Source organism: Hordeum vulgare, chromosome 1H (genome assembly GCF_904849725.1).
Source record: "Hordeum vulgare subsp. vulgare chromosome 1H, MorexV3_pseudomolecules_assembly, whole genome shotgun sequence".
Lineage (NCBI taxonomy): Eukaryota > Viridiplantae > Streptophyta > Magnoliopsida > Poales > Poaceae > Hordeum > Hordeum vulgare.
The window spans coordinates 309,593,887-309,615,013 of NC_058518.1; the positions used below are offsets into that span (position 1 = coordinate 309,593,887).

General features: G+C 44.6%; 1 protein-coding gene across 2 annotated transcripts; it reads left to right on the plus strand.

Annotated features, from left to right (window-relative positions):
* Positions 1–9,713: 9,713 nt before the first annotated feature.
* On the plus strand, positions 9,714–21,004 carry LOC123432911 (mediator of RNA polymerase II transcription subunit 16). Of its 2 annotated transcripts, none has more exons than XM_045115424.1 (16): positions 9,714–10,341; positions 11,099–11,167; positions 11,398–11,486; positions 11,634–11,746; positions 11,917–12,018; positions 13,442–13,526; positions 13,631–14,221; positions 14,459–15,077; positions 15,148–15,227; positions 15,766–15,848; positions 16,817–17,053; positions 17,384–17,561; positions 17,753–18,279; positions 18,915–19,091; positions 19,898–20,281; positions 20,389–21,004. In XM_045115424.1, exons 1-16 carry the CDS (start codon positions 9,923–9,925, stop codon positions 20,527–20,529), a joined length of 3,894 nt encoding a protein of 1,297 aa, XP_044971359.1. In that variant the 5' UTR covers positions 9,714–9,922; the 3' UTR covers positions 20,530–21,004. The 2 variants fall into 2 exon arrangements, with proteins under 2 accessions (XP_044971359.1, XP_044971358.1); XM_045115423.1 differs by having other exon boundaries at positions 9,715–10,341; positions 13,628–14,221.
* The last annotated feature ends 123 nt before the right edge of the window (positions 21,005–21,127 follow it).

A 21,127-nucleotide genomic window follows, 5' to 3' on the forward strand; every position in this document is an offset into this window, starting at 1 on the left:
CTCCAAGATCCGTCATGAACTGCTTCATCCAGACACCCTCCTTAGCCGCCTCCGAGGCAGCCATGTACTCCGCTTCACATGTAGAATCTGCTACGACGCTTTGCTTGGAACTGCACCCGCTTACTGCACCCCCATTAAGAATAAATACGTATCCGGTATGCGACTTAGAGTCGTCCGGATCTGTGTCAAAGCTTGCATCGACGTAACCTTTTACGGCGAGCTCTTCGTCACCTCCATACACGAGAAACATCTCCTTAGTCCTTTTCAGGTACTTCAGGATATTCTTGACCGCTGTCCAGTTATCCACTCCTGGATTACTCTGGAACCTACCTGCCATACTTATGGCCAGGCTAACATCCGGTCTAGTGCACAGCATCGCATACATGATAGAACCTATGGCTGAAGCATAGGGGACGGAGCGCATATGCTCTCTATCTTCATCGGTTGCTGGGCACTGAGTCTTACTCAATCTCGTACCTTGTAGAACTGGCAAGAACCCTTTCTTGGACTGTTCCATTTTGAACCTCTTCAAAACTTTATCAAGGTATGTGCTTTGTGAAAGTCCTATCAGGCGTTTTGATCTATCCCTATAGATCTTAATGCGTAGAATGTAAGCAGCTTCTCCTAGGTCCTTCATAGAGAAACTTTTATTCAAGTAATCCTTTATGCTCTATAAAAACTCTACGTTGTTTCCAATCAGTAATATGTCATCCACATATAATATTAGAAACGCCACAGAGCTCCCACTCACTTTCTTGTAAATACAAGATTCTCCAACCACTTGTATAAACCCAAATGCTTTGATCACCTCATCAAAGCGTTTGTTCCAACTCCGAGATGCTTGCACCAGTCCATAAATGGATCGCTGGAGCTTGCACACCTTGTTAGCATTCTTAGGATCGACAAAACATTCGGGTTGTATCATATACAATTCTTCTTTAAGGAAACCGTTAAGGAACGCCGTTTTGACATCCATCTGCCAGATTTCATAATCGAAAAATGCAGCTATTGCTAACATGATTCTGACGGACTTAAGCATCGCTACGGGTGAGAAAGTCTCATCGTAGTCAACTCCTTGAACTTGTGAAAAACCCTTTGCCACAAGTCGAGCTTTATAAACGGTCACATTACCGTCAGCGTCCGTCTTCCTCTTAAAGACCCATTTGTTCTGAATGGCCTTGCGGCCCTCAGGCAGTACCTCCAAAGTCCACACTTTGTTCTCATACATGGATCCTATCTCGGACTTCATGGCTTCCAACCATTTGTTGGAATCTGGGCCCACCATTGCTTCTTCATAATTCGCAGGTTCATTGTTGTCTAACAACATGATTGATAAGACGGGATTACCGTACCAATCTGGAGCAGCACGTGGTCTCGTCGACCTGCGTGGTTCGACAGAAACTTGAACTGAAGTTTCATGATCATCATCATTAACTTCCTCCTCAACTGGCGTCGCAATGACAGAGGTTTCCCCTTGCCCTGCGCCACCATCCAGAGGGATGAGAGGTTCGACAACCTCGTCAAGTTCTATCTTCCTCCCACTCAATTCTCTCGAGAGAAACTCCTTCTCGAGAAAAGCTTCGTTTTTAGCAACAAACACTTTGCCCTCGGATTTGAGATAGAAGGTGTACCCAACTGTCTCTTTTGGGTAACCTATGAAGACGCACCTTTCCGCTTTGGGTTCCAGCTTTTTAGGCTGAAGCTTTTTGACATAGGCATCACATCCCCAAACTTTAAGAAACGACAACTTTGGCCTTTTGCCATACCATAGTTCGTATGGTGTCGTCTCAACGGATTTTGATGGTGCCCTATTTAAAGTGAATGTAGTTGTTTCTAATGCATAGCCCCAAAATGATAACGGCAAATCAGTAAGAGACATCATAGATCGCACCATCTCTAATAGAGTACGATTACGACGTTCGGACACACCATTACGCTGTGGTGTTCCAGGCGGTGTTAACTGTGAAACAATTCCACATTGCCTTAAGTGAGCACCAAACTCGAAACTCAGATATTCACCCCCACGATCAGACCGTAGGAACTTGATCTTCTTGTTACGATGATTTTCCACTTCACTCTGAAATTGCTTGAACTTTTCAAATGTTTCAGACTTGTGCTTCATCAAGTAGACATAACCATATCTACTTAAATCGTCAGTGAAGGTGAGAAAATAACGATATCCGCCGCGTGCCTCCACGCTCATCGGACCACACACATCGGTATGTATGATTTCCAACAAGTCACTTGCACGCTCCATTGTTCCTGAGAATGGAGTCTTAGTCATCTTGCCCATGAGGCATGGTTCGCACGTGTCAAGTGAATCAAAGTCAAGTGACTCCAAAAGTCCATCAGCATGGAGTTTCTTCATGCGCTTTACACCAATATGACCTAAGCGGCAGTGCCACAAAAATATGGTGCTATCATTGTTAACTCTAACTCTTTTGGTCTCAATGTTATGTATATGCGTATTGCTATCAAGATTCAATATGAACAATCCTCTCACATTCGGTGCATGACCATAAAAGATGTTACTCATAGAAATAGAACAACCATTATTCTCTGACTTAAAAGAGTAACCGTCTCGCAATAAACAAGATCCAGATATAATGTTCATGCTCAACGCAGGCACTAAATAACAATGATTTAAGTTCATCACTAATCCTGACAGTAACTGAAGTGACACTGTGCCGACGACGATTGCATCAACCTTGGAACCATTTCCTACGAGCATCGTCACTTCATCTTTCGCCAGCCTTCGCCTATTCCGCAGTTCCTGTTTCGAGTTGCAAATACGAGCAACAGAACCGGTATCGAATACCCAGGCACTACTACGAGAGCCGATTAAGTACACATCAATAACATGTATATCAAATATACCTGATTTTTCTTTGCCCGCCTTCTTATCTGCCAGATACTTGGGGCAATTGCACTTCCAGTGACCCATACCCTTGCAATAGTAACACTCCGTTTCCGGCTTAGGTCCAGCTTTGGGTTTCTTCGTCGGATTGGCAACAGGCTTGCCGCTCTTCTTTGAATTGCCCTTCTTGCCTTTGTCGTTTCTCTTGAAACTAGTGGTCTTATTCACCATCAACACTTGATGCTCTTTACGGAGTTCAGACTCTGCGACTTTCAGCATCGCAAACAACTCGCCGGGAGACTTGTTCATCCCTTGCATGTTGTAGTTCAACACAAAGCCTTTATAGCTTGGCGGCAGTGATTGAAGGATTCTGTCAGTGATAGCTTCTTGCGGGAGTTCAATCCCCAGCTCAGCTAGACGGTTTGAGTACCCAGACATTTTGAGCACATGTTCACTGACAGATGAGTTTTCCTCCATCTTGCAAGCATAGAATTTATCGGAGGTCTCATACCTCTCGATCCGGTCGTTCTTCTGAAAGATAAACTCCAACTCCTGGAACATCTCAAATGCTCCATGACACTCAAAGCGACGTTGAAGTCCCGGTTCTAAGCCATACAAGACTGCACATTGAACTATTGAGTAGTCCTCCTTACGTGCTAACCAAGCGTTCTTAACATCCTGATCAGCCGTAGCGGGTGGTTCATCTCCTAACGCAGCATTAAGGACATAATCCTTCTTCCCAGCTTGTAAGATTAGCTTAAGATTACGAGCCCAGTCTACAAAGTTGCTTCCATCATCTTTCAACTTAGCTTTCTCTAGGAACGTATTAAAATTCAGGATGACTGTCGCGTGAGCCATGATCTACAACACAAATATATTCAAAGTGGACTTAGACTATGTTCAAGATAATTTAGAGTTTAACTTAATCAAATTATTCGCTAAACTCCCACTCAAAAAGTACATCTCTCTAGTCATTTGAGTGGTTCATGATCCACTTACACTAGCTCAAGTCCGATCATCACGTGAGTTGAGTATAGTTTCAGTGGTAAGCATCCCTATGCTAATCATATCATCCATATGATTCATGATCGACCTTTCGGTCTTATGTGTTCCGAGGCCATGTCTGCACATGCTAGGCTCGTCAAGCTTAACCCGAGTGTTCCGCGTGTGCAACTGTTTTGCACCCGTTGTATGTGAACGTTGAGTCTATCACACCCGATCATCACATGGTGTCTCGAAACGACGAACTGTAGCAACGGTGCACAGTCGGGGAGAACACAATTTCGTCTTGAAATTTTAGTGAGAGATCACCTCATAATGCTACCGTCGTTCTAAGCAAAATAAGGTGCATAAAAGGATTAACATCACATGCAATTCATAAGTGACATGATATGGCCATCATCACGTGCTTCTTGATCTCCATCACCAAAGCACCAGCACGATCTTCTTGTCACCGGCGCCACACCATGATCTCCATCAACATGTTGCCATCGGGGTTGTCGTGCTACTCATGCTATTACTACTAAAGCTACATCCTAGCAAAATAGTAAACGCATCTGCAAGCACACACGTTAGTATAAAGACAACCCTATGGCTCCTGTCGGTTGCCGTACCATCGACGTGCAAGTCGATATTTCTATTACAACATGATCATCTCATACATCCAATATATCACATCACATCATTGGCCATATCACATCACAAGCATACCCTGCAAAAACAAGTTAGACGTCCTCTAATTTTGTTGTTGCATGTTTTACGTGGTGACCATGGGTATCTAGTAGGATCGCATCTTACTTACGCAAACACCACAACGGAGATATATGAGTTGCTATTTAACCTCATCCAAGGACCTCCTCGGTCAAATCCGATTCAACTAAAGTTGGAGAAACCGACACTTGCCAGTCATCTTTGAGCAACGGAGTTACTCGTAACGATGAAACCAGTCTCTCGTAAGCGTACGAGTAATGTCGGTCCAAGCCGCTTCAATCCAACAATACCGCGGAATCAAGAAAAGACTAAGGAGGGCAGCAAAACGCACATCACCGCCCACAAAAACTTTTGTGTTCTACTCGAGAAGACATCTACGCATGAACCTAGCTCATGATGCCACTGTTGGGGAACGTCGCATGGGAAACAAAAATTTTCCTACGCGCACGAAGACCTATCATGGTGATGTCCATCTACGAGAGGGGATGAGTGATCTACGTACCCTTCTAGATCGTACAGCAGAAGCGTTAGTGAACGCGGTTGATGTAGTGGAACGTCCTCACGTCCCTCGATCCGCCCCGCGAACAATCCCGCGATCAGTCCCACGATCTAGTACCGAACGGACGGCACCTCCGCGTTCAGCACACGTACAGCTCGACGATGATCTCGACCTTCTTGATCCAGCAAGAGAGACGGAGAGGTAGAAGAGTTCTCCGGCAGTGTGACGGCGCTCCGGAGGTTCGTGATGACCTTGTCTCAGCAGGGCTCCGCCCGAGCTCCGCGGAAACGCGATCTAGAGGAAAAACTGTGGAGGTATGTGGTCGGGCTGCCGTGGAAAAGTCATCTCAAATCAGCCCTAAAACCTCCGTATATATAGGTGGGAGGGAGGGGACCTTGCCTTGGGGCTCAAGGAGCCCCAAGGGGGTCGGCCGAGTCCAAGGGGGGAGGACTCCCCCCCCCCCCAAACTGAGTTGGACTTGGTTTGGTGGGAGGGAGTCCCCCTTCCTTCCCACCTCCTCCTTTTTTTTTCTCTTGATTTTCTCTTCTTGGCGCATAGAGCCCTTTTGGGCTGTCCCACCAGCCTACTAAGGGCTGGTGTGCCACCCTCAAGGCCTATGGGCTTCCCCGGGGTGGGTTGCCCCCCCGGTGAACTCCCGGAACCCATTTGTCATTCCCGGTACATTCCCGGTAACTCCGAAAACCTTCCGGTAATCAAATGAGGTCATCCTATATATCAATCTTCATTTCCGGACTATTCCGGAAACCCTCGTGACGTCTGTGATCTCATCCGGGACTCCGAACAACATTCGGTAACCAACCATATAACTCAAATACGCATAAAACAACGTCGAACCTTAAGTGTGCAGACCCTGCGGGTTCGAGAACTATGTAGACATGACCCGAGAGACTCCTCGGTCAATATCCAATAGCGGGACCTGGATGCCCATATTGGATCCTACATATTCTACGAAGATCTTATCGTTTGAACCTCAGTGCCAAGGATTCATATAATCCCGTATGTCATTCCCTTTGTCCTTCGGTATGTTACTTGCCCGAGATTCGATCGTTAGTATCCGTATACCTATTTCAATCTCGTTTACCGGCAAGTCTCTTTACTCGTTCCGTAATACAAGATCCCGCAACTTACACTAAGTTACATTGCTTGCAAGGCTTGTGTGTGATGTTGTATTACCGAGTGGGCCCCGAGATACCTCTCCTTTCACACGGAGTGACAAATCCCAGTCTTGATCCATACTAACTCAACTAACACCTTCGGAGATACCTGTAGACCATCTTTATAGTCACCCAGTTACGTTGCGACGTTTGATACACACAAAGCATTCCTCCGGTGTCAGTGAGTTATATGATCTCATGGTCATAGGAATAAATACTTGACACGCAGAAAACAGTAGCAACAAAATGACACGATCAACATGCTACGTCTATTAGTTTGGGTCTAGTCCATCACGTGATTCTCCTAATGACGTGATCCAGTTATCAAGCAACAACACCTTGTTCATAATCAGAAGACACTGACTATCTTTGATCAACTGGCTAGCCAACTAGAGGCTTGCTAGGGACGGTATTTTGTCTATGTATCCACACATGTAAATGAGTCTTCATTCAATACAATTATAGCATGGATAATAAACGATTATCTTGATACAGGAATTATAATAATAACTATATGTATTATTGCCTCTAGGGCATAATTCCAACATAGGCATCTAACAAATTTTAAGCTTTTCTTTAAACAAATTAGGTTTAGCAACAAATGGATTGTCTTGATATGCAACTAGGTGAGCAACCTATATGATGCTAACAACAACAATAATAAGCAATGAGTAAATACAAGTAATGGTAATAAATAACCACAAGTGAAACCGATGAAGACGAGGATGTGTTCCCGAAGTTCCTTCCCTTTGAGGGGAAATACGTCTCCGTTGGAGTAGTGTGGAGGCACAATGCTCCCCAAGATGCCACTAAGGCCACCGTATTCTCCTCACGCCCTCACACAATGTGAAGTGTCGTGATTCTACTAAGTGGTGCCCTTGAAGGTGGCAACAGAACCTTTACAACAAGGTTGGGGCTCTCTTCGCGACTCAATTGGAGGCTCCCAACAAAACCACAGAGCTTCACCACAATGGAATGTGGTTCCGAGGTGACCTCTTCCTTCTAGTGTGCTCAAACACCCAAGAGTAACAAAATCCACACAAGGACTTGGGGGGAATCAATTTTCCTTTGGTGAAAGTGTAGATCTAGGTCTCCTCCTTCAATCCCTAGCAAGACAACAAGTTTGGATAGCTAGGGAGGGAGATCGGGCAAGAAAGCTTCAGTGCATCAATGGTGGAGAGAGAGAGAGAGGTAAGAGATAAGGGGGAGGAAGAACAAAACCCCCCTTATATAGCCCCCCCCAATTCTAACCGCTACAACCATTTTACACTAGACGATACAACCGGTTGCCACGCCGGTTCAACCGATGTTCCTATATTAGCGGAATAACCGGTCAACCACCGCCCTACAACCAGGCCAAAACAGAAAGTTGGCCCTGAGGTGCCACCAGTCTCGACCGCTGGGCGTGGCTAAGTCCCAAGCGGTACAACCGCTTGGAGCACCGGTAGTACCGACTATAATTAATATAGCGGTACAACCGGGCCACCACCGCCCAACAACCGAAGTGAAATAGAGCCATGATCGGTTGTGGACCGTTGCAGGGCTGGTACAACCGCCCAGCTGTTAAGCGGTACAACCGCCCATAGCAGCGGTACAACTGGTTAGTTAGAAAAATAGGGGCTTCCCTCACAATGATGCGACAGAACAAGATGGGTGCAAAAGTGTGTGAGAAGAATTGATTCACCCATAGACTTCCAATGTGGATTCCTTCTTAATAGTACGGGATCCCTACGATCAAAGAGAATAAACACGTAGGGAACACGTCTTCGATCTTTTCAATTTGAAGGGAATACCTAACCGTTTTGTGTCTAACATATGATACCTGCATACTTAACACCCTGCATAGTGAGTTGTCATCATCACCAAAACACTTAAGCAGGAGAATGCCCTTACACATGTGTATATGAGTTTTTCACTAAATCACATAACCCAGGATCATAACAGTTATAGCATAAAATATAAACTATTAGTTATGAATATGAAAACATAATAATACAATATTATTGACTCTATGACATATTTCTAACATTTTCGCCCCAACCCCAAACCCTAACCCCATCCCCACACCGCCCCAAACCCCACATAGAACGCCACTACCGCGAGCGGGAACACAGTTGCATCATTGTCGTCATAACCACTCAAAGAGCAGCAACGACAGATCCATGACACGGTCGTTGCATGTGTGTGTGTGTGGGGTGGGTGGGAGGGGGATGGTGGGGGTGGGGGCGATGGACGCGGGCGTAGCGGGCGAGGCAATGGAGGTTGACAATGATATTCCTTCTATTTCAACCAATGTATCCTCATAAGATGGTCCATGTTAGATCACATGCATTGATTGACTTAAGTGAACCGATATCGACAAATCAGAAGCTGCCATGTGTCCACCCCTACACTCCCAATTTATTTTTCTGTTTAGTTTTAATTATAAAATTATTCAAACTTCAAATGCTTATAACTCTTGTTCTGTTTGGCCAAAATTTACAAATTTGGTATTCCTAAAATCCTTGGAACATGAATGTCCCAAATATATAATTTCAATGGGAAAAGATTACGTCCCACCGGCTGATCCGGTTGATCCATCCGCCGCCTGCTCGTCCGTTAGATCTCGCCTCGATCACGAACCATTTTCCGAAACTGGCTCATTGTTTCAGAAACTAGAGCGTTGTTTCAGGAACGGGGGCTGAAGCTGGAGCACTCCAGGTTCCTCGTCACGGCTCCTCTGCTACCGGGGGACGAGCCTGCCGGAGTCCGGCGAACCGTCGCCGCCGTCGGTCCTCGCCAGCTCGCCGGATCCCCACCTCGCCGACGAGATCCAGCCCCTCGCCGGATCCCCACCTCGCGCGGCGAACGAGGAGGTGTGCGGCGCGGACGCCGACGAGCTCCCGCCGCCGGGGAGCTTCTCTGCCTCGCTGGAGATGCGTCCCTGCTCGCGCGTCCGACTCTCCGTTGAGCATGGATCCCGGCTGCAACGTGACTTTCGTTGCAAAATTTCCTGAAACTCGACCGTTGTTGCAAAAAATTCTTTCGTAAAAATACCTATGTTACAGAAAGACGATTTTTTTTCTGCAACAAGCAAATTGTTTATGAAACTCGATCGTTGTTTCAGAAATTAACGGATCCAAAGTTTATTTCTTGCAACAAAGCGAAAGTTTTCGCAACTCGAGCGTCGTTTCAGGAAATAACTACTCACCATGCGGCGGGGATGTGGGGCGTTAGATCGACATCCGACGGCTAGCTAGGTGACGGATAATTTTTAAAAATCATTCAACGGGTGCGTAGAGTTCCCGAATTTCTATATGGTTATTAAACAATAAACAAAGCAAATAATTCAAATAGATACTTTATAGAAGTTTGATGATCTAGGATCTTGTTCCACAACCTTCCATTTACACCAAATACACAAGCGGAGCCTGAACCAGCGCAAAGTCATTATTTTCCTCGCAATAGCAGACTCTCCCCCGTCCCGTCCCCTCCGCCCGCATCTCCCTTCCCCCCTCCAGCTCCTCCTCCACCCACCTGAAAGCGACGCCGGCGCACCGAGCACAGCCAACCCCCCTCCCCTCACCTCGTCCTCTCGCCACCAGCGACAGCGACGGCCGGTCGCTTCAAATGACCTAAGCACCCCCGCCCTCGCGCCCCCCTTTTTCCTCCCCTTCCCCCGTCCCATCCCTCTCCGTCCTTATGACCTCTTCGTCCCCCGCCCCAAACCCTAACCCCGTCCCCACACCGCCCCCAAACCCCGCACCGAACGCCACGCCCGCGAGCGGGAACGCGGTCGCAGCGTCGTCGCCGCCGCCGCTCAAGGAGCAGCAGCAGCAGAGCCAGGACGGCATCGTCGCTGGTGGCGGAGCGGGGGCGGATGGTGGGGCCGGGGGCGGTGGCGGTGGCGAGGCTGTGGAGGCGGCTGTGACGGGCGAGGCGATGGAGGTTGACGGCGGCGCTGGTGGAGCTGGGGATGTGGAGGGCGGAGGTGGCAGTGGAGCGGCCGGAGGAGCGCAGCTGGCCTCATCACCGGCGACCGTGTTCCGGATCCGCCTCAAGCAGCCCCCCGCGAGCCTCAAGCACAAGATGCGCGTGCCCGAGCTATGCAGGAACTTCAGGTGTGGCCGCTTGAGTCGCCCACTGCCTCCTTGAACCTCCGTCATTCTATGATGAACTTAAAAGCTACCATTATCTTTGTTTTTATTTTCGTGACAAAGGAAAATGTGTAGCGGAGACAATAAGTAGTGCATGAGTTGGGTTTGCTTTGTTTCCCGTGGCCTCCTAAAATGCTATGATCTCGTTTAGAGAAGGGCTAAACACTGTTTACAGAATTACAGTTACAATTTTAGTGAGATCAATCCGCCCTTCCCAAGCCAGAGAAAATTCGGTAAAAATGATGAAAACCACTTCAGGAAATTCACGTATGTATCTGGACGATTCATGAACAGATCTTGTGAAGTTTTACTGGATGTTCTATAGCTAGTGATCCCGAAATTGCTAGGTGGTGATACCGCCACACTAGGCTGGAAGTGGAACTGCTTAGTTAAATTTGGTAATCTTTTGTGGAGTGTCTTTCTTGTTGGAGTGCACATTTATTCCCATGTCTTGGTAATAACTTCGTAGACAGTCGGTATGCTAAACCTTTACAATTCTGCGTGCTTCTTCATGGTTTCAGGAACAATGGGTGCGCTCTTTAATTGGTTTGACCTGAAATGTGGATTACCATATACCAGCTTTAGGTTTCATATTTTTAAAGCTCTAGTTTCATGCACATTTTCCTTGTTGACATATCTGTCTAAATCGCTAGGATAGTGCGCCTAGTCCAATTTGCCCCACGGTTAACTGAAACTTGTAAATTATATCTTTCAATTGCAGCGCTGTTGCTTGGTGTGGGAAACTGAATGCAATTGCATGTGCGTCAGAGACTTGTGCGCGGATTCCAAGGTTAGATATTCCTCTATCTGTTCCCTGAAGTTTACCTTGACCCTCACTTGTTATCGCACCGGAATTTCATTTTCAGACCAAGGAATTTTAGGTGGCAGCATTAATAGCGCCATTTTACTCTAGAGACGCTTCACAAATTATTTAATCATTTCAAGGAATTGTCCATTTACCTTTTTTCTTATGGTTAGGGATATTCTTTCCCACAAAGTAATGTATTGGATTTTTTGCAGCTCTAATTCAAGCCCACCATTTTGGATTCCTATACACATACTGAATCCAGAGAGACCAACAGAATGTTCTGTTTTCAATGTTAGAGCTGGTAAGCATCTATTCATCAGTTACTCAAAATATTCCTGTATCCTCCATACATGCTGTAATTTGATTATTTTTGTTTGTGAAATGCTGTACTCAACCAAAGTATTCCTGTCTCATTGTGTCTCCCTGTAATTACATTCTTAATTGGCAGATTCTCCACGGGACTTTGTTCAGTTCATTGAATGGTCTCCTACGTCATGCCCACGTTCATTATTAGTGGCAAATTTTCATGGGCGGATTACTATATGGACACAGCCAACTAAGGTATGCAATTCTCTTGATCGAAGTCCAGATCAAATAATAATGTTCTTTTCTGGGGAGGGTGTAGTGCTATTTAATTCAACTTTTCCATTGTAAAATAGTCAGTTTTTTTAATCTTCATACATTTGATGCCATTTAAATAATTTGATTAGTTTATTTTTGAAATGGTGAAGGGTCCTGTTAATCTTGTACGTGACTCCAGCTCCTGGCAGTGTGAACATGAATGGCGTCAAGATCTCTCTGTGGTTACCAAATGGCTATCCGGAGTTTCTCCGGTATGTCGTTAATGTTTACCTATGTTCTCCCTACATGATAATGTTGTGTTGTTGCATTATGATTGAAACAACACTTTATCTACGTAGCATGCTCTTCAAGGACCTGATTTCCTGGTACAGCTGTAGTTTCGAGACTTCTATGCCTCATTTAACATTAATTTTTCTTGTGAACCATACGAGACATGATCCCACCTAGCTCTTGATGATACCTTAGTAAGGATACTAGAGGAGTGAAGCTGAAACTACTGTAAGAGCATCTCTAGCAGACTCCGTATAATGCCGAACCGCATAAGGCGTTTACAGTTCGACAAAGATATGTTTTGCGGGGCAAAATCGTGCGCTGCAGAATAGACTCCGTATATGAAACTGTATAATTTAAAAAAAAACTTTCGCTGGAGAAATTGCAACCACACTGATCATTCATGGTTCATCACATACTACATGATCATACATACTACATTCTACTACTACTACTAGAGGGGGTGGGGGATCTCGCGCGGCGAGGCCGAGGTCGATGTACCAAAATGGAGGAGCTCGCGGCCGAGGACGACGTGGTGGAGGAGCTCAGTCCTCCTCGTCGGAGCTGGCGAGGTCGATGAACTTCTCCCTCTGCTCCTCGCGGATGCGCCGCCACTCGTCGTCCTTGTCCTTCGCGGCGAGGTTGGCCGCGACCGCTTGCTTGAACAGGAGGTCTTCGAGCTCCTCGTCGTGGTGGCGGCTCTCCGCCTCCTCGCGCAAGCTCCGTTTGGCAATGGCGGCCACGACCGCATCGACATCGTCGCCGACGTAATCTTCGGGCCCGACGATGCCTCGAGGCCTTGGTTCGTCCACCTCCTCGCCGCGCGCTTCCTCGCGCCGTCCATGCAGACGCACCGCTCGCGCTCGGGGTCGCCGCCCCTGTCGGAGCTGCGGCCGGAGCTCCACATACGGCCCCACATGGCGTTTGGAGGCGGAAGAGGGCTCATCGGCGGCGAGAAATGCGAGGGAGAGAGTGGGGAATCGCGGCGAAACGCGGCGGCGGGGGGATAGGGTTTCGACCCGTACCTGCCCCGTAAACCCGTAAATATACGGCTTCGGGGGTGAGGTTTGCGGGCTGCGGTAAATTTTTTTACGGGCCTGACGAGTATACGGGCTCTGTTCTAGCCAGAAAATTGGGCCGAGCCCATATACTCGCCGGAATTATGCAGGTTCGCGCGTTATACGGGGTCTGCTAGAGATGCTCTAAGATTGTACTAGTAGACATTTAATTCAAAAGTAGCTGCGAGTTGTAATTATAGGTCCATCCTGCTGATGCACCACATTGTATATTTCTGTTAGTGTTTTTGTTTTCTTTTGTAATTGTAGTGCATCTGTGTTTGATTACCTATTTATTCCAGCACAATTACTAGCTGCTGCTAAATTATTATGTGCATTGGTTCTACAGTATAGATGGCTTCCTGCAAACTCCAGCACTTCAAATTTAAAAGCCTTTGAGGAAAAATTCCTTACACAGCACCCTCAGAATTCAGGTTAGTGAGCCAAATGTTTAACTGAGCAAATGATACGTTTTTTAGGGAGACTTCCTTCAGACGCGTTTTATTTGATTCTGACATAATCTTGTTTACTGCAGCAGGGTGGCCAAATATTCTATGCGTTTGTTCTGTATTTTCATCAGGGTCTGTTCAACTTCATTGGTCACAGTGGCCTCCTCAAAACTCAGCACAACCTAGATGGTTCTCTACTAGCAAAGGCCTTCTTGGGGCAGGCCCCAGCGGCATAATGGCTGCTGATGCCATTATTACCGAGTCTGGAGCTTTACATGTTGCTGGTGTTCCCCTTGTTAATCCATCTACTGTAGTGGTTTGGGAGGTGATGCCAGGTCTTGGTAATGGCATTCAGGCAACTGCGAAGATAAATGCAACAAGCCCTCTTCCTCCATCTCTGAACCCCCCTTCCTGGTCTGGTTTTGCTCCATTAGCAGCTTATCTCTTTTCTTTGCAAGACTACCTTGTGTCTGAGGCTGCACAAACAAGAAAACAGATAGATAATGAGATCACCGAAGCCGCATCGATCCATTGTTGTCCTGTTTCCAATTTTTCAGCTTATGTCAGTCCTGAAGCTGCTGCCCAGTCGGCAACTACTACAACATGGGGATCTGGGGTTACTTCAGTTGCTTTTGATCCCACTCGAGGAGGAGGAGTAATTACAGTTGTAATAGTTGAAGGTGTGTATACTTCTCAACAGCGGAAATCATATATTATTAAGCCATGCAGTTACAATGGCAGTTTTTAGTTTGTTCTGTTGCATTGCATGAATCTCATTGTAATGGTGTACTCCTGTCCTTTCTTCATGTCCTCATTTTTCGGTTTAGTTATGATGCTAAACTCAAATATTATTAGGTGAATTGGTTGCTCTTAGCTTTTATTTGTCTCTTCTACTGACAACCATTCACTAATTGCAGGACAGTATATGTCTCCTTATGACCCCGATGAAGGGCCTTCCATCACTGGCTGGAGAGTCCAATGCTGGGAATCTTCACTTCAACCTGTTGTTCTTCACCCAATATTTGGAAGCCCTTCTAGCTTTGGCGGGCAGCCTCCAATGCAAACTGTTTGGTCCACTAGAGTTAACAAGAGCATTGCACCAACAGAGGACCTTAAAAACCCTCAAACGTATGTTCCAATGCCAACAACTTCAGATGAGCGGAGCTCTTCTGAGTGCAGTGTTGACAGGGCAAACAGACTTAGTTTTGACCCTTATGATCTTCCGAATGATGTTAGACAGCTGGCGCAAATAGTTTATTCTGCACATGGTGGTGAGGTTGCTGTTGCTTTCCTGCGTGGAGGAGTGCACATTTTCTCGGGCCCAAATTTTGATCAGGTTGATAGCTATCATGTCAATGTTGGCTCATCAATTGCTCCACCAGCCTTCTCCTCTAGCAGTTGTTGCCTGGCATCAGTATGGCATGACACACTAAAAGATCGAACCATACTGAAGATAATACGGGTGCTTCCTCCTGCAATTCTTAATGTTCAGACAAAGGTCAGCTCAGCTGTTTGGGAACGGGCAATAGCAGATAGGTATGCAGCACAGTTAATACAAACTGATTGAACTGATTTATTTAATCTCACAGTTGTGTTTTGTTGGCAGATTTTGGTGGAGTTTGATGGCTGGTGTGGATTGGTGGGATGCTGTCGGTTGCACACAGAGTGCTGCTGAAGATGGTATTGGTAAGTAACTAAGTTTGTAGTTTGTCAAGTTCGATTTGTTTGAGTTGCCTTTGCAATTTGATGGGAAGTTGATCCTTTGTGTACTGTACAATTTCCACAATTGGTGTTCCGGATTCTGCAAGTCTCTTTACTTCATGGGGGTAAAATCATTTTTTGTTGTTGTTTAGGGCTTAACTGAATTAAATTTGATGTTTATGATTTGAAAAAGTACTTGGTGACATTGTTTTAAATTTAAATGGCCTATAATGGGACAGCGTTCATCCTCCATCTTATGAGGATAATCCATGGGGCTTCGGAATGACAGCTTGGAATATGCACTGTGCATCCGCCTTACCTTGAAATGTGCTTTTGCCTATGTTCCTTGTCTGGATTTCTTAATGTATTAAATTGATTTTCTGCTGTGACCGGAGATAGACTTTCTTAAGCAAATTGACGTCTCTGTTTTTAGCATATACCACTATTTGCTGCAATATGGTTGGCATCATGTGCAACATTTATGCTTCTCAGCAAGAAACTAAAATCCTTTCTCTTCTTTCAGTCTCACTTAACAGTGTGATAGCTTTGCTGGATACGGACTTCCATTGTCTTCCAACTATGCAACAGAGGCAGCAGCACTGTCCTGTAAGTGGCGGTGTTGTAGTTTGCTATGAACAGCTTGTAGCACTGGCCTTCAATTATTCATTATATTTATAATCAACTTGCTTTCTTATGGAGTATGTAATAAATGTGTCACATTAACTTCTTGAATTCTTGAGATAGTGCATTCATCAATTAGCATGATGGTTCATCTACCACTTTTTACCCTTGCAATTACAAAGGAGATGCATACACTCCCTTCACTCTTTTTTTATACTACTAGTCTTGTGACTTGCATATTTACTGGCACTACTTTGAGTTGTGGTGAAATTACTTGAAACACATGCAAGCCATCACATCATCAGGCGCATGCAACCAATCCACTTTTCACTTTTCACTTTCCACCACAGCATCAAGCGTGCATGCAACCATTCCATTTTCCACTTCTGCCACATGCAAACTCTCCCCATTATTATTTTCATCTTTTGAACAAGAAATAACTGAACTTGAATGTCACAAGCCAATAGAACATGCATCCATCCTCCATTTATCTCTTAAGTTTGCTACCATCATATGGTGAGAATGTTGTACGGTATTATTTTCATGTATTTAAATTATATTTTCAATAATGCCAATGCTATAAATTTCTGCAGCAACATGCGGTGCGTTATCTAGTTACTGAAATAGCTGGATCTTTCAGTAATAATAATCTTTTTTATATATCTCCAAATCTCCAGTGCAATATGCTTTAACAGAAATCCTTAGAGAGAGAATAGTCACATTACCAAACACCTGTACTTTGTAGATGTCTGGACGGATAGGTTATTTAGTGATTAGATTAGAGGTAATTTATATGCATAAGCATCCGATAGACATCGGTGCATTATCAAGCAGCTATGCTAAAGATTAGTACCTTATATGTTGTATACATGGCAAGAAAAGTGGTTTTCTTGGCAGTATGGATTAATCTATTACTTTCTAACACCTGCGATTGATTGATTTTCTGCATGCAGAACCTTGATAGGATAAAGTGTAGGTTGTTGGAAGGAACTAATGCTCAAGACGTAAGAGCACTTGTGTTGGACATGCAAGCAAGATTGCTTCTGGATATGCTAGGCAAGGGAATAGAGTCTGCGCTGATAAATCCATCAACCCTGCTACCTGAACCCTGGCAAGCTTCTAGTGAATTGTTGTCTAACATTGAGCCTGACAAAATGACGGTTGACCCAGCTCTACTTCCAAGCATCCAGGTCTACTACTTCCCGTGCTTCTCATTTCGTTGTCATAAAGCTTGATAAAACTTGATTTATTACCATCCATTGTTTTTATTTTTATTGACATGTGCTTTGGGAGCATTGATACTTTGGAGATTTTTATTAACACTTGTATGTAGGTGGTATTAAATTTCTTTCATCATGAGCATTGCTTTCCCTAGGTTAGGTGAAATCATGCCCAACTCATCAACTGCCACCTATGCTCTGACTAAATTGCGTCATTACACATTCAACATAAGCTGCATGCATAGAAACTTACATGTCGTTAATCCGTGAATGTACTTATTTTTTAACACTGGAATGCAGGGTTATGTTGATGCTGTTCTAGATTTAGCATCACATTTCATCACACGCTTGCGGCGTTATGCAAGCTTCTGCCGGACTTTGGCTAGCCATGCTGTAGGAGCATCTTCTAGTTCAGGCAATTCGAGGAATATGGTTACTAGTCCAACCAACAATTCTCCGTCACCGTCAAATAATCAAGGTTAATTTTTTATTCCTTCTATTTTATCTAAATTTCAGCGTTTCTGTAGTTTGTGCAGAACAGAGACACCTTGAAATCTTCTGTTTGCCATTTCATGTTCTACAAATGACTGAGTTGCTTTTATACTTTATGATTTAGCATTACTGCTTAGCATAATAACATTTGATACTTCTGTCTCCTGCAATTTACAGGTAATCAAGGTGGAGTAGCATCTGCGACAGGGAGCTCACAAATGCAGGAGTGGGTCCAAGGTGCCATTGCTAAGATTAGCAACAATGCTGATGGCGCTGCCAATGCCGCACCAAATCCAGTTAGTGGGAGGTCATCATTTATTCCTATAAGCATCAACACAGGGACTTTTCCCGGGACACCTGCTGTCAGGCTTATTGGAGACTGCCATTTCCTTCATAGATTATGTCAATTGCTGCTATTTTGTTTGCTTTTCCGGAGGAGGCAATCACCAAGATTACTCGCAAATGCACAGAGAAATCCTGATTCTGCCATGCAGAAAATACAGCACTTGATGAACAGTAAGATAGAGGACAGTAGTTCTGCTATTTCTGCTGTAAGATCTGGTCTAGGGGCTGCCAAAGTGGAAGATGGTGCAGCTACACGTGGACAGTTGGTTCTTGGAGCAAAGGGTCTTGAAGAAAATCCAATGGGAAAATCTGTTAGAATTGGTTCTGGCAATGCTGGCCAGGGCTACACATCGGATGAGGTAACAACAGTAATTTATTGCCATGAGTTTCTTTTGCTAAATCACTGTAGCATGTATTGTTTTAAGAGAAGCACTGAAATTGCGTTTTCCGTTAACCATTCTACACTTCTCAGGGACTAACAATATGAATGAAGTAAAAAAGTCATATATGTTGGAGAGAGAGGGGGCAATGCCCACATTTCAGTTTACGTCAGTTGTCAAAGTTAAATCACGCACCAAACATGCTTTTTTTTTATTTCATCATGTTGACAGATAACAATTATAAGTTACTGAAAATGTTACTGCACCTCCATTTGAACATTCCTCTCCAGTCCCTGTAGTTTCTTGACCAAAACATCTGTATAAGAGCCATTACATGGTATATTATATCTGTATGTTATCTGGAAACCGTGAGTTAGCTAGCTTGTTCAGAGCCACTGTAAGACTGATTACTGGGATAGTTTACTTTGTTGTATTAATCTACCCAGTTGACTACTGCAGTTTTACTAACCGTGTATTACTGTAAGACTAAGATTTGATTGGATAGTTTACCGATGATATACTGCAGTTTCACTAATTACTTGGACTCAGGATTTTCTACATGCTTCTAATGCAGTTTCACTAATTATTTGGACTCGTGAAATGCTTTATTGCAGGTGAAGGTTCTATTTCTCATATTGGTTGACCTTTGTCGAAGGACATCAGGCTTGCAACACCCATTGCCTGTTTCTCAGGTTGGCACTAGCAACATAATTATAAGGCTGCACTTCATCGACGGCACTTACACTGTGCTCCCTGAGGTAGTGGAAGCATCTCTTGGTCCCCATATGCAGGTACAACACAGTTTCTCAACGAACCTTCGTCCGTTTAAGAATTTATGTATATGTGTGAGTGTCCAACATTTAAATAACATGCGATAATAATAATGGTATATTGTCTTGGAGAAAAAGAGATTGTAGTATTCTATGTTCTCTGCTACTTATACTTGCCCAAGTTAATGGTGGATTTAGTCCCTAAAAGAATAATCAGCGACAATTAAAATGGATCGGATGGAGCACAACTTTGTACTCCCTCCGTCACGGTTTAGAAGGCACCCTTGTAAAATCTCTGGGACCAAGGTAGTCATCGATTGGTTGTGAGATGTAGCAGGTGTAAATACTAATGCACCTAATCAACTGAGAAAATACTAGTACTAATGTGCGAGCAGCAAATTGGGAGGGCGCATGCATGAGTAGTACTAGTACTAATTAATAGGAGTAATTGCTTTCGCGCCTTAAACCTTGTCTATTTTGGAATGCACGCAAGTTTAACCGTGCCTTCTAAACCGTGACGGAGGGAGTACTAAATCAGCGGCATTTAATATGGATCGGAAGGAGTACTGTTTTTGAGTGACTCGGGTGATTCCGGTACTTATACTATACAACCTCAGTAAACAAGTGCCAAAGATAATAAAAGGCAAGTGAAATAGTGTTACCACCATGGAGGTGGGGCAAGGACATGTGAGTTGTAACTCGACATGTTCAGAGCCTCGCAGGTATTATTTATGGGAATCAGGGGGTCTCATTCTCAACGAAGTGTGTGGAGAGGTGGTGCAGCGATCTGAATATGCATGCTATTTCATTTTGTATTTTTTTTGCAGAACATGCCGCGTCCACGGGGAGCTGATGCTGCTGGTCTTTTACTTCGAGAATTGGAACTACAACCTCCTTCTGAAGAATGGCATAGGCGCAACATGTTTGGAGGGCCCTGGTCAGAACCAGATGATCTCGGTCCATTGGATAATATGCCACATCTGAAAATAGGTGGTCATATCAACCCACACGCGTCTGACATGGAAGAGGAGGGTAAAACTAACTTTGGGATTCAAAGTCTTTGGCCAAGAAAGCGCCGGTTGTCTGAAAGAGATGCAGCATTTGGTCTGAAAACATCTGTAGGTCTTGGAGCTTATCTTGGCGTAATGGGGTCTCGACGAGATGTCATTACAGCCGTGTGGAAAACAGGACTTGATGGTGAATGGTATAAGGTGAGTATGCTTAGATTCGCTTGGCAATTAGTCTCATTCCTGTTTTTTTATACTAGATGTTATCAGTGTATTCTATCCAGTTTTGTGTCTAATCCTCTCTTCTGCAGTGCATACGATGTTTACGGCAAACTTGTGCATTTGCACAGCCTGGTGCCGCAAACATGGCAAATGAACGCGAGGCGTGGTGGATCAGCCGGTGGACCCAAGCATGTCCAATGTGTGGTGGGTCATGGGTGAAAGTTGTGTGATCGCTGTCTTCCGTGACTACTTCACCATGCTAATTCTTCTATAGTAGTTGCTGCTTGGCCAAATCTGAACGAGCATTGTTGGTTACCATGTTGGATAATTTTGTGCCCAACAATTAGATCATCAGTCTCATGCCCCAGCGCTTTGGCTTTTACCTCCAGAGGTCAAAAGCTTAAAGCAGATACTGAGACTTGGCTCTAACGGCTATGTAAAAGTATAGTAATATTAGGGGAGATGGCAATGTTTGCATTGTGCGTTTCTTATGTGTGTAAATGTATCACAATGTTCGAACAAAGCTGTTAGATACACATATTGCTAGTGATGGATGTAGCTAAATTGCTAGCGATGTGAAATGATGATTTACCCCTCATCTTTAGGTGAGTTCAGCTATTTTGATAAAAATAAACTCTGCACACCATGTAAATTTATGTGAATGTTATGTTCTGTTAGATGAGATGGAAGCTGCAGTTGTCACTACCTAGTTCCTTGGCATCGTATGTTCTTGGATCCTTTGATTCAAAGGATTTTTGTAGGAATTTTGAATCCTGAAGGATTGGAAACCTTATGATTTTTTCCCACACTGTTTGTTTGATTTGTATG